General features: G+C 42.6%; 1 protein-coding gene across 4 annotated transcripts in view; it reads right to left on the bottom strand.

Annotated features, from left to right (window-relative positions):
- The window catches only part of RBPJ (recombination signal binding protein for immunoglobulin kappa J region), a 57,622-nt gene that overhangs the window by 23,778 nt on the left and 19,899 nt on the right, over positions 1-13,945 (bottom strand). For 2 of the 4 annotated variants that reach the window (XM_084517175.1, XM_084517176.1), the window contains exons 2-3: positions 3,828-3,866; positions 293-388 (exon numbers count right to left, since the gene is read on the bottom strand). In XM_084517175.1, coding sequence (XP_084373301.1) covers positions 293-388; positions 3,828-3,866 — 135 coding nt within the window. Of the gene's footprint in view, positions 1-292; positions 389-3,827; positions 3,867-13,285; positions 13,455-13,945 lie in introns of those variants that run through there. The other 2 variants (XM_084517173.1, XM_084517174.1) reach the window with 2 other exon arrangements.

Below are 13,945 nucleotides of genomic sequence, written 5' to 3'. Positions count from 1 at the left end.
ACAAAGAAGAACCTCCTCGAACATCACGTTATCAATGAAGCCATTTCAGTCCAATGGAAGAAAAAATTCACCCACAGAGAGAGAACCTGTTGGCAAGAACAGGCATCACTATGTCAAATGCCACAGGTTTGCACATTTGTATGTTTTATATGGACACCTTTGAATTTATTTAAGCTTCTCCAGGCTATAGCACAATCTAAGGGATTCTGCAATGTATTACACACCAGACCACACACTACAGTGTCCCTAGCTGGAAGCTGTGGAAGGAAGTCAGCAAGGAAAAGAGACTTACCTTTTTTCATTTCCGTATGATTTCTGGGCAACTTTTGCATGGAGTATTAGCACTGTTTGATCACCTCGCTCCTTTAGGTAATTTCGCATTGCTTCCCTAAAAATTAAAAGACAGAATAAGTTTTGAAAGTTCTTTTGGTTTTGCTTATAGTTACAATAATCCAAAGGCCGCTTTAGGACAAAAAAATACAAATGAAATTGAAAACAACAACCGTTAGTACATTGATAGGGTGAAGATAACTTGTTTTGTTTGCTATGACAACTGCACAGCAAAAACAACAAACTATTTGGTATCAAGCTAGCAGTGCATCAGTGGTTTGTGGTCATTTACAGCTACTACTGCATTGTCCACAAAAAAGGATGTTTGCGATATGAAACCATCTCAATGCCTATCACTGTAACACATTCAAAATCTGACTTTGTAAAATTCAATCCAAATATTCAATTAGAACCCAATTCAATATTGTCTCTTTAACCAGTACAGTTTCTCATGATAGCAACAAATTGTTCTGAAATTTCATTTAAGCTATTAACTGAATCAATACTTTTGTCATGTTTCTGTTAGTTTTCTTTTGGTTATGAAGATAAGAAAAAAAAAATCTTTATTGTTTGATCTAGTTTTCTAGAGAAATCTTTATTTCCTGCATACAATCAGGCCAAAAAAAAAAAAATAGATTTTTCTATCATTCATCATCACTGTAATGACAGAAGTCATAAAAGCTGTAATTACCTCAGACACACCAACAGCCATTCCTTGAGAGAAATAAGAGAACAATACACCCTATCATTCCTCTGTATAATAATCTAACTGCTCATTAAGCAGCATGCCAAATTCAACACCCTAGGGTTTAGCTGTGTCAAAGTGCTGACAGAACATTTTTAAGTCCCTGGAGGAGCTTTTGCAGGTTGAATGCCCACCAATGCACTCATCTTCAAAGTCATCGACCATACAAACAAATTATGAATTTAACAGGAAGTTATATAAAGAGATGAAACCTTACAGAAGAGGAATTTTTTATGAACTGCACTGAACTGTTGAACTCCCTTTAGACAGACCTGTGACACCAAAATAAACTGACATCTTGGCTTCTCTGTAAAAACATTTCCAGTGAAAAAATACGGAAGACAAAAGCAAAATTTTGTCGGCGACACCTTTTCCAAAAGAAATCCCCCACATACAGTTTCATAAAGGAAAGCAAGTCGATGGGGTGGAGGCAGGGGAAAATGACAATAATCCAGCTTTGCTAATGACGTGTTTTAAATTCATGCATTTGCCATGCCTGTGTAAGACAGCAGCATGTAAGAGCAGAGACAAGTCAAATTATTGTTTTAGCTGAATTAACTTGATCTATTTACTTTCGACACTGGTAAAACTGATGCTTATCCATGACAATACAAATTGTCAGAACTGTCTCAAACTGCATAAACACTTTATTTGTAATCGTTGTTTACAAATATATCTTAAGCCACAAGACACATTTCACTGAGCAAATATTCTTACACGTTATAATAGACCAGCTGCATTTAAGTGGGTTAAAAACTTTATCTGACAATTTGAAATATTTTATCAAAAGTACTGACATACTAAATTTAGAGCATCTGATATATTCAAAAACTTCTGGCTTGACTACCATTAAAAAAAAACACCCCAAAACCCAGCAACTCAGTCACTAAAATGCTAAGTGCTACCTAATGTTTGTGTAGCTTTGTGTCAGGAAGAAATTCTACTTTTTCAACTGGTCAGTTGCTACAGCAGACGTATATGACCTGAGCTCCTAGGAGAACGAGGAATGTTCCCCTACAACTCCTCCTACTGATACAGAAAACGTGTAAGCACTGCAATCCTTACATGGCATTATTCATTACTAAATCTCAAACCTCTCCACAAAGGTAATACTATTGAAGTTTACACCTTATTACAAGAACAACTAGCACAGGATGAACAAAGCAGTAAGTATTTTCATTGTCAAGGAACTTGCAGAGCAAAGAAAAAAGAAGTTTCAGCATTTCCTAAGAAGCACATCTGAAAAAAAAATCTTGTTACACTTGCATGAGGATGAATAGATTATGAGGCAAACAGGACTGTACAAAAAAAGCAGAATTAATTTTACCAAAACCAAATTAAATGCCCTTAACTTTTTTTTTTTAAAGCATTACATAAACAATTTATACTCCTAAAAATGTGAGACTTCCCCTCCCTCTCTCTTCAGAGAAAAGCAGTTTGGTTGCTTCCTTCTAGCCCCTCATATAGCTGAGGTTTCCAAGCTCTTGCCATGGAGGATGGCTAGCAGTTCCCAGATGCCTACTCTATAATCACAGTAAAAAGCACCTGACACATCTAATAGCTGAAATCCTGCACATGAAATTTAGAGTCACTATATTTAAGTGATATCATAGTTAAAAGACATGACTAAATAGTCATTAAATTTGTTGGTTTTAAGTCACGGAAGGTAAACTCTAGCACTAACTTTAGGCTGATACTAACACGTGTTACTGCTCAAGATGAAGAGCAGTTCATGACTTCAAACAGTACCTTTAAATATCCCTAAAAATAGGTAGGTCAACAGGGAACAGCAACGTTTGTTCAAATACAACTTTTAAGTCAGTATAGACCAATTTGATCAATTTTGCATTGAAATGAAGTTAAAGACAAACTAACCTGAACCTTACCAGAAATGCAACAAGACTGATATCCCCAACACAAAATGCAGACACTTTTCCCTCCATGCTTTACACAGTTTCATTCAAAATAGAAGTAGGCCAGAGTAATGCTGGGTTTCCATGTCTTTATACAGCAAGAACATCACACAAAACTGTGAAAAATTGCAGATCTTGTATACTTCAGAGGATTTTAACACAGTAGAGGCTTTTGATGGGGGCAGAGAAAAATAAATATTTGCACTGACTGTGTTACTAGTTTGAAAAATGTTGACAGCTTCTAGCATAAATTCTTTCCTAGAGAGCCCAGAAGCAGTTGAGGCAGAGTACTCCACAGTCACATGAAACACTTTCCAGAACGAATTGCCTCGATGGTGCTATTTCATGTCATCGCTGACTGCTTAGGCTTCACCAAAAATTGGGTAAGACCGTTCCTTGACAGCACCACGTGAATTCTGCTCTTACCTGCAGCGTGACAGCACTAACAGCACTAACAGAGCAACCACATTTTGCTAGGAAAGAATGCTGTTTTATGACTTCACAAGTCACTTTTAAAATAAAAGACATCTGGCTTACCTGTGGTTATCTAAAACTAAGCAGATTCACACCCTACTGAATAACCTACAATAATGGACATCTGAAGTCAGTGGGATTTATAAAAAGGCATTTTGAATAGCTTACTAAAAACAAACAAGCCACTGGCTGTTCAGTTTCTTCTGACTGCTAAATGCATACAATAATCACATTTTAAAAAAAAACTTTGATGTTTAAAATTCAAGGATTAGCAATTCACACTTTTTAAATGTGGAAATCCTTCTGGGGATGGAATAGGAAACTTCTGAATATTCCCCCCAAAATAGAATTTCTTTAATGCTTACCTGGTAAGCCGTTTCGGTTGAGGTCGCTCTCCAAATTTCCTGAAAAAAGAAGAAGTTGTTAATTTAAAACAAAAATGTCTAGTCATAATCCAAAATTAAATACTACCCCAATTTTACAGTTTCTGAAAATCACATGTACTGGAAGATGGGATACTGTCTTTGCATTTCCTAGCTTGATTCCTATTACAATGCCATTCATCTTGCAACAGCTCCTCCCACAATAGCAGAGACATTTGTTATTTAGAAGACTAGATAGCTTTCTTTGCTGAATATCTACAAAGTATTTCATTTACACTAGTTATTTTAACAGTAAACAAGTCTTTCATTTACTTGACACTTTTAAAAAATGCCTCCAGCGACTCACTCCTTTTCATAGTCTTTTCTGTCAGAGCCACGTCTACTTTTTCCCCAAATTACTTTTGAAAATTTATGGTATCACAACTACGTAGATAACCAGAAGCTCTCTGCATTGCCCAGAAGTGCCAAGAAAAAGCAGTTATTACCCCCAGAAATTAAGAGACTTAGCTCTGCGCTAACAAATCACAGCGACTTCTCCCCACTGGGATAATTTCTCAAAAATCTGTTTCTCTTTACGGCACAAAAAGGATGACAACATACTTCATAGTGCTGGTACAGAATTATAGGAGAAATCTCTTGTGAATTGTAGCGAAGCACGAGCCAGAAATAGCCTGGTATACACCGAATGTTGTTTAGTCAAAGTGTTTTGAGACAGCTGCATTTCCTCCAGTGCTTTCGCTTGCTCTTGAGAGACTGTACGCCCCTTACACGAGCCTTAACTAACGTAAGAAAATGAGTTTACACAAGGCAGTAACACTTTTAGTAATAAAAATCAGCCTCAGATTAAACCAAAATCGTCAAGTAGAAGACCTGAGCAAAAAAGGACGGCTGTACACAGCGATGTACATCTGCTCAACCTGGTACGGAAGTACAACCGCAAAATAAAATGAGGACAAAGAAAAAGGGGAAAAAAAAGGCACTTATCAGCTCGAAGACAAACATCTAACAGGCTTAGCTTAACACTTTTCTATCTAAAAATAAACCGAGGCACAAGAGAGAGCGCTGCTGCTGTCAGTGCTCATAACTATCGCTGCGCCTTGCCAAGCCCCTCGCTAAGCGGGCATATCTTTCCCTTCACGCTTCCCAGATGAAGGAGAAACCCGCCCCAAATATTTCCCTACAGCAGCCGTGGAGGCTCCCCAGGACAACGAGGACCCGCCGGGGGAATTCCTGGTGGCATCACCGAACCATTTGTGCAGCCAGGCTGCCCGGGGCTGCTCAGCTTGGGGAATTACTCGCCGCGTTTCGATTTCATTTCGGTACCGCTCCAGATGTGCAAAGCGTAAATGCGCAGCTCGGGTCATTCGCATTCTTTGTTTCACCCCCTCCGCACCTTTTAATTTACGAAGAGAAGAATGAAGAGGTGCCCACTTGGAGGACAGGAGGCGTTACACGCACGACACCTGCTTGGCCAACAGATGCAGCCCAAGAGGAGGCCACGAGCACAGCAGAAACCACGCAGCCCACAGCACTCCCAGCCCAACCCGCCTCTTCTCCAAGGCAGCATCTGCTGGTGCTACCTCTGGGCGCAGCAGGTAAAGCTGCACGAGCAAGGCATGAAACAGGTGAAATGACTCAAGGAAACAAAACCCATCCCCTTGGCTGGGGTCCAAGGCAGAGTGGAAGCTTCACAGGCCTCGTGAAAGCTTGGAGTCATTCTGGAGATGCGCAGCGTCCCCTCACAGAGCCCCTGACGGAGTCAGAAATTGAACTCAGGTCACTTGACGCTGGGCGCAGCACCTCCCTGCACCTCCTGGCAGCCTTCCCCAGCCCCTGCCATCCACAAGAAAGCTCACGGCTTCGCTGGAATCCACTTGGGAACACACACAAATGCGACCTGTAGCAACACGAGCCTTCTGCAGAGATGATGTTACACGCAAGGCAAAGTAAAACAGGAGGAAGTTACAGACTCACATTTACTAAGTCCAATTTTTGACACGCTAATTAAATACAGCTATTGCTTCTCCAGTAACGTCATCTTACAGAATCACAGAATCTCCTGAGTTGGAAGGGACCCAGAAGGATCATGGAGTCCAACTCCTGGCTCTATACAGGACCACCCCAAAATCAGCCCATGTGTCTGACAGCATTGTCCAAACGTTTTTGAGCTCAAGCAGGCTCAGTGCCATGACCATTGCCCTGGGCAGCCTGTCCCAGCGCCCGAGCACCCTCTGGGTGCAGCACCTTTCCCTCACACCCAGCCTGACCCTCCCCTGTCCCAGCTCCACGTCATTCCCTCGGGTCCTGTTGCTGTCCCCAGAGAGCAGAGAACTTGACCAAAGACCGGTGTTTGCACACCTCATCCTTGCTGTCAGTGATCAGCACCTCCCGGCACCACCTCAGCATCTTTTCTAGAATCCCATGAATGTTCTTGAGAGCTTACAACTCCTAAGCCCTGACCTACAAACGATAGTTCTCAATAGGCTCAAACTCCTCAGGCTTTAGTGAGAGAGAAACCCCGAGAGAACAGTGACAAACGGATGCAACCACCTTCAAGAAAAGGTATGCAGGACGTGAAAAGAAGATGGTTATCCTCTATTTCTCACAAACAGGAATTAGGAAATGCATCTGTCATCTCCAAATTTCATTCAAAAAAAAAGATTTTTCGTTGCTCTACCAACATTTGATTTTTTAGACTAAGCTGTGACACATACTGCTAGAGGATGCTGTGGAGGCTGAAAAAAGGACTTAAAAGCTTATATGAAAGTCTGGTATAGAACCCTGTTAGTTTCTATTAAACCTAATGACCTATTTTTTTCACAACCTTGTTCTCAGGAAACCCTAAACCGTGATCTACCAGCAATAAAAATCAGTCAGCATTTGGAGCTGTCTTTGATTCTTTCCTTGGTCATCTGCTGCTGACGGCCAGCAGGCACGGCCCAGTGTCTGTGCCCCTGGGAGCCCGACTATTCCACAGCAGCTGTTGCACCCAGGGCACCAAATTTTCAGTTGCACTGCAAACCTCAAGATACACAAAAAAGACAGGAAAACTAGAAGTAGCACATGTATTGCATTTAATGGTTCATTTGGTTTGCTCTTTCCATATGTTTTCAATTTGCTGTCAATACCTGTATCAGCAACGCAAGGCGACGTACAAGGACCACCAGTAACTGCCGTGTACAAGGCTGCTTAATGTTTGTGATGCCAAGACTGACACTCTGGAAATGCAAGAAACATTTACAGTTTTGTGCTAAATGACAAACAGTGTATAAGCTATGATTGCAGTAATTTCAAGCTATTTGTCATGTTGAAATATAAGCCAGTTCAGTTTTGTCAGCATTACCTGACAGAGCTTGCAATATTTCTCTCACGTAGGCTTTTCCTGGATTTCTCTGCTCTGAGATTTCTTTCTGTATTCAGCATTTCTCTTACTCCTCTTTGTATACATCTTGAAAATATGCAGATTGATGCATTAAAAAATGTACAGGAAACAAAATGTATCACAGACCATTTCCTCTAGTGGTTATAAAATAAGCTAAATATATATAATTTGAAGTCCTAATAAGAAGTTGTATATAATTATATCTGCATGCCCTCTCATTTCCTTATTTTTTTACAACTCTCCAAGACTAAGCACTGCTTCAGGTGTACATTTCAATTCACAAAACTGATTCAGTGCAAACTGTGTTTCACTAACACACTGCACTGCAAACAGCAGCGCGAGCGCTAGGCTCACCAGGACCACTTGCTGCTGCAGACAGTTGTGCCGGTTCCAATAATTCTTTTCCCAGTCCTGTGTTTTCTCCAACCACCACTTTGTATCCTATTACTTGACGTATTTTACTTGTCCTCTGATACTTTGCATAAATTAATTTCACTTGCACGTTCCGCACTGTAGAAATAACTCTGCTCGCACATCGTGTCCCAAATCACTCTTCTTTTCAAATCCATCCTTTCCATTTAGCAAGCCCCAGTTTGCCATTCAGATTTTTATTCAAACTTCTTTTTCTCTGTTCATGGAATGGGAAGAAGACATATTCCTTCTAGCTCTTTGCACGCTGTACCTGCCTCTCAAGTAACCCTGGAAATGAACACTGTGCTAACACAAACCTTGTAAGAACACTAACTGCTCCTGCTCAATTTTTTAATATTCTCAGGTTAGGTAAACATGACACAACACCAGTGGTAATTCTTAAATGTTTTCAGAAAACATCTGAATGCCAAACCCTATCAGGAATGCCTCACTCAGATACCATACACATTATACCACAGTTTCCTACCACTGTGAGAGTGGGAAGTTCCATCCTTGCCAGCATCTACATAAGAGCACAACAAAAATTTATCAGTTACTGTAAGCATCTACTAGCAGTACCCAACTTGTTTCTGCTACACAATCTTACTTTCTGTTGCTAAACTTAAGTGTTCTGGCTGAATATTTTTTTCCCCAATGACTCTGTGTTTCAAGTCAACTTTGGAAGGAAAAAATAAATTAAAACCAAGGCAGTTTTGCATTTGCAAGAACTATAAAAAAGAAATCCCAGGCTGTCCCATCCGCAACTTCGACTGAAACTTGGTGGTCGCTGAACTGCTGTAGCATCCTCATGCCTGGAATATGAACTTCACATTCTTCCGGCACTGGCCTTTAGCCAGGAACAACCCTTTCACAGTCCCCGAGAAAGCCCATTCACCTTTATTTACTGAGCTCGTTAGCCTTAAAAAAATATTTCCGCAACCATCCAGTAGAGGCAAACTTCAGCAATTTGCCTTCCCAATTCTGTCTTCCCTTGGCCTTTTGGCGTGTAGCATGAGTATCATGGGTCTGACTGTAAATAGGGGTCTCCTGAGAGGCACAAAGCAAAGGGGAGCTGTCGAATTTGAAGACAGTAGGAGTAACAGCTGAGTGCAAAGAGTATGCTGGTGAGGCCAGCACACGGGGAGTATCAGGAAGAGCAGGAGTTGGAAGACATGAGGGGCAGACTAGAACTGGCTAGCTGAGAAGAATGGGCTGGAGAAGCACATGATGGGAAGTGAGGCACCAGAAAAGCTTGATTAAAAGTAAAAGCGAAGTACTTGACTTAGCCTGAAGAATCCCAAAGTGTACAGCAGATATCTACGTGTTGGTATCTGTGTAAGCAGCTCTTTTTGCCTTACACAAGCAGGAAGGGATGTTCTTGGTGTTGTGGGTTAGCCCCAGCAGGCAGCTAAGCACCACACAGCTGCTGGCTCACTTCCCCCCACTCCCAGTGGGATGGGGGAAGAGGAAAGGAAGAATAAAAAGCAAGAAAACTTCTGGCTCTGGATTAAAAAAAAAGTTTAATAAATGAAGAAGTGGAAGAAGACAGAAGGAAAACAAGCAATGCGAGGCAATCACTCGCCACCTCCCACGGGTGGATTAATGCCCAGGCAGTTCCCCCAAAAAAGACTGCCAACCTCCCTAAGCCCTCTCCTATTTACTGCTGAGGACAACCGTTTATGGTAAGGAACATCTCTTGGGTTAGTCCAGGTCATCTGCCTGCTCGTGCTCCCTCCTGGCCTCTCACGAGACCCCAGTGCACTCACTGCGAGGCAGAAAGGCCTCAATGCTGGGCAAACCCTGGTCAGCAACACCTAAAGCACGGGGGAGTGTTAGCAGCAGTGCTTTGGTCACAAACCCCAAACACAGCACCAAACCAGCTGCTAGGAAGCACGTTAACCCCACCCCAGCCAGACCCAGTAAACAGGGTCACTGAAGGGAAAGCGTGTGCTTTCTGCAGGGCAAGAATACTGCTCAGAAGGAAACGTTCCTGGAAAAAAGTTATCCCATGGCTGTTTAATGCAAGAGTTCCGGCTCCTTCTCCTGAAGCAGAAACCTCCCGATGTTGTCAGCCATAAAATATGGCAGTCACTGATCCAGGATAGCACAAGGCCCGCAGCCTGATGAAGTGGCAAGTCCCACTTGCCTTAAACAAAGCTGTCAGACGAAGGGGCTTTGAGACACGCACGGTGTACTTATTAGGGGATAGAGATGATTAAGAACACTAAATTAAATACAGAATAGAGCAACTACAGAAAGCTTTACTTCCTCAGAGGAGGTCTGCGGGAAACAATGCTTGAAATAGGAGGAATCTAATGAAAAGATCTTCAGATTTTTATAGCATCTCCGGAGACGTTTCAGAATACACTGCCCCAGTCAGAAAGAAAGAACAAATTCCAACCTCTGCTCTCCAACGACATGAAGTGACAATGAAGCCTGATGAGAAGCTGAAATTACGTGCCAACAGCTCTACACCCCTGATTTCTGGGGAATAGGTGGTATCCCGAAAGCCATTCATTGTGACAGGGTGGGGAGTGAAGAAATACTAACATTTCAGCCACTACAGGTACGCTGTGGTTGGGAGTGTGCTAAACGAAAACTTCTGTCCTTCCCTTGATCCCCGTTCTGAAAGCAGGCTGCTCTCAGATGCAACCAGCTCCAGCAGCACAGCCACGTACATCTGTGAAGGGACGTGAGGAGTCTGGGGCTGCACAACGAGACAAAAGCCTTTTAAAGAAAGAAAGAAGAAATAAGACAAGTAATTTGCAGGCATTTTTTACAGTTTTCCCTCAAAATCAACAACTCCAACGTATCTGGAAAGGCAGAAAATCTTTGAAATGTAAGTTTAGTCTTCAGCACAGGGCGGCTAGTCGTAACGGGGCCTACTGCTTCTCCCCCAACAAACAAAAATAATCTTCACCGAATTAATTTCAAGTGGCTGTGTGGTCAGTTATCGCAAGCCTATTAAAAGCTGTGTACAGGTTCGCCAGGATCGTTCACAGCACAGTGCTATTTCGAGGCTTACTGAGCTCGCTGAGGTTACCTTAGAGCTGGGGAAGTGAAATGCTAGGCTTTCAGTCAGTTTTATGTTTAAAGTCTGTATGGAAGATTAATATAGAAGTATCAATTTTCAGCAGTTAACTGAAACATTAGTTTATTTTTTTTTTAACCCCCCCTTTCAGCTGCTAACCCTTTCTGACTTCAGAGAATCCTCAAACTGTTTGGGTTGGGAGGGACCTCGAAGGCCACCCAGTTCCTACCCCTGCCATGGGCAGGGACACCTCCCACCAGCCCAGGCTGCCCAAAGCCCCGTCCAGCCTGGCCTTGAGCACGTCCAGGGCTGGGGCATCCACAGCTTCTCTGGGCAGCCTGTGCCAGGGCCTCACCACTCTCAAGGTAGAGAATTTCTTCCCTATAGAAGAATTTCTTCCCATTTGCTTCCATGTGCTTATCACAGAGAAATTAGGGAGGTATTGAAGAAGCATAGAGGAAAGTTCATACTCAGCCTTCAAACTTGCTTAAAATTATCTTAGCATCTATATACAACAGCATCAACATCTAGGACGTACTTAAAAGACCTCAGGAGCCATCCCTTCGTTGCCTGTCAGTTAAAAACACTTCATACGTGTTAAGCAGTACACTGCAATCTACACGGTAAGACACCTACTCTAGATCAGCCTCATCTTGTTTTTACGTATTTCCACATTTGCAGATTCCTACATTTTCTACTTCCAATAACATAAATTGCACCTACATTATAAGAAAACCAGCACACAGAGGTTTTAAAGCACAGGATTTTTTTCTTCATGTAAATGTATTTTCTGGTGCACATACTTCTCTGAAGGCAAAATGCAAATACTGCCAATATTTCTGCACGTTCACCTACACAACCATATTTTCTCACAAGCGTGTTGGAACACAACTCCCAAGAGAAAAGCTCATCTCCCACTAGGAAACAATATCCCATTTCCCACTAGGAAACAAAACGGCCATCTGTGATCCTGCACGAGCTTGACTACCCAACTTCACACAGTAGTTTCTTCTATATTTAGTATGTGTTTCACAGACTAATAATATCTGTTGATTCACACCATTTTTAATATGTTTGCCTATGTATTTGATTTTCTAAGTCCACCTCATCCTCCTCTGACTATTTGTAATGAGGCTGGAAATACGGTATTGTTACAAATCGCCAGTGGCAAATACAACTCAAAAAATAATGCTCTGGAGGGTTCACACACACATTTGTGCTCAAATAGAACATTTCACACTTAACTTTCACATGGATTAAGGTAGTGAATGAATGAAAATACAAATGGCTAAACAAAGGTCCCCGGAAGGAAAATTTTATCTTCTTTAAGACAAAAATGGGCTCACTATGCACAGGTGAGATCACTAAGGGAAAAGGAGAAGGTTGTACTCCCAGTAGCACCCAGTGCTAAACAAACACCACATTAGAAGCAAAAACTAGCAAGAAAGAACCAAAACAAATAAAATTATATTGTCAAAAGAGAAATGATGAAAATTCTTCTCGCAGCCCCTCTTCAGCCCATGACTCCACGCATCCTGAACCATTCACAAATTCGGAGCAGAGTTCCTTTCCCCAGGCTCAGCCACCCCAACATCCCACACGTGTCTTTTCTTTGCCCTCCCCTGATCTCTGCAGTTTGCCACAACTGAAAGCCATGCAGCCGAATACGACCCAACCCGCACTGGGAGCGTTCCTAACTCCTGTGGCTTCTTTATCTGTGCAGCATCGCCGAGAAAGGAGTTCACAAATCCTCAGGCTACTCACACCCTAAACATTTTATGGTCTTCTAATATCTCCTCTGACTTCGCAGAACCACAGATGTTGTTGCTGTGCTACTTCCTCGGGAAAAATACTGCCATGGCTGGTGTTCAGGTCTGTGAAAGGTGCATCAGACACCGAAGGTTATACAGATCCATTACTTCACAGCTGTGTGTGCATCTTAAGTGCTCTTTCTTGCAATGAACGTACTTGGATTCATGTAGTAAGACACATCTAACTAAGCCACAGATAAATGATGCGTGTCAGGAGCTCTTACTCCTTCGACAGCATCACACACGTGAGGTATGGCAGCTGCTGAAGTGACATCTGTCTCCCTCCTTGTGCGAATGAAGAGCAGCACACGCAGCTGCAGAATCGCACCCGGCCCTCGGCTCACTCTCGGTTTTGCCTGCCCACAGCACTTAGGCCCTGATCCTGATCAGCCGTCTGCCATAACAAACGTTGCCATAAAGACTTTGTCCTGAAGATTAGGAGTTTAACCTACTTGTAAAAGAAACCATGGCTTTCACATCCACACATAACATACAAACAGCCAACCTCAGATAACCTGCTTTGAAATACTACTGACCCAACGTACCCTCTCTTTCCTATCCATCCTGCAAAAGGAGATGAAATTAAAGCCCCACCAACTGAGGACATTTAAGGGATGTGAACAATGCATTCCTGCTGCTCCTGAAGTCCTTTCCTCACTGGAACGAGCGGACGATGGGCAGTCCAACTGCACTCTGGCCCTTTGGCAGTAGGGAGCAGCCCTGAAGTCACAAAACCAGGACGCTCTGTTGATCAACACACAAAGTGTTCCCTCTCTTCAAGGAAAAGAAAAAAAAAAAGACCCACCTGCTCCAGGGCGAATGCCAGCAGCCACGCATGATCACTTCTCTGTACTGCATGATCCTGCACTGCTCCGGCCTGTGCTCGCAGAGCCCTCCAGCCCCGGGAACATGTTCTGTGTTTGAAGCAAGCCTCCTACTGTACAGCGCTACGTACACTTCTGGCACCATCTCAAATAATGCTGACATAAATACAATAGAAAAGGCTCCGGTTCGGTTAGTCACGCCCTCTCACTGGAAGTCCCTGGTTCAATTAGGAACTCCCTCTCCCTTTTCTGACCTGCTTTCATCCTCCCACATTGCTTTCGTTATTGTCCTCTCTCTTTTCCATTCCCCAGATAAAGGAAATCAGAGCACCACAACTGCAGTCGACAGCTCACACTGCTATCAGCAAACAGGCTGACTTTCAAACAGCCTACAGAAGTAAACGAAGTCACTGGTTTATACTGGTCATACACACTTGGAGAAAGAACTCCATCCAGTAAATCAGTGTTGGTTCGCATGATTCTAAAAATGTAAGGTTTGGTCCGAAATGGACATCAGTTTACTGCAGACAGGACCCACACAGCTGTGCCACAACAATCTGGCAAGCAGATCAGTAATGTCAGCCTATTTTAGGACAAGAAAGTGACTGAAACTTTTTCTGTAGATGTATTTTCCCTGCTTT

This window comes from Aythya ferina (assembly GCF_964211825.1).
Source record: "Aythya ferina genome assembly, chromosome: 4".
NCBI classification, from domain to species: Eukaryota; Metazoa; Chordata; class Aves; order Anseriformes; family Anatidae; genus Aythya; species Aythya ferina.
Note: the sequence above shows the minus strand (reverse complement) of the source record. Positions and strands in the feature narration are given on the sequence as shown.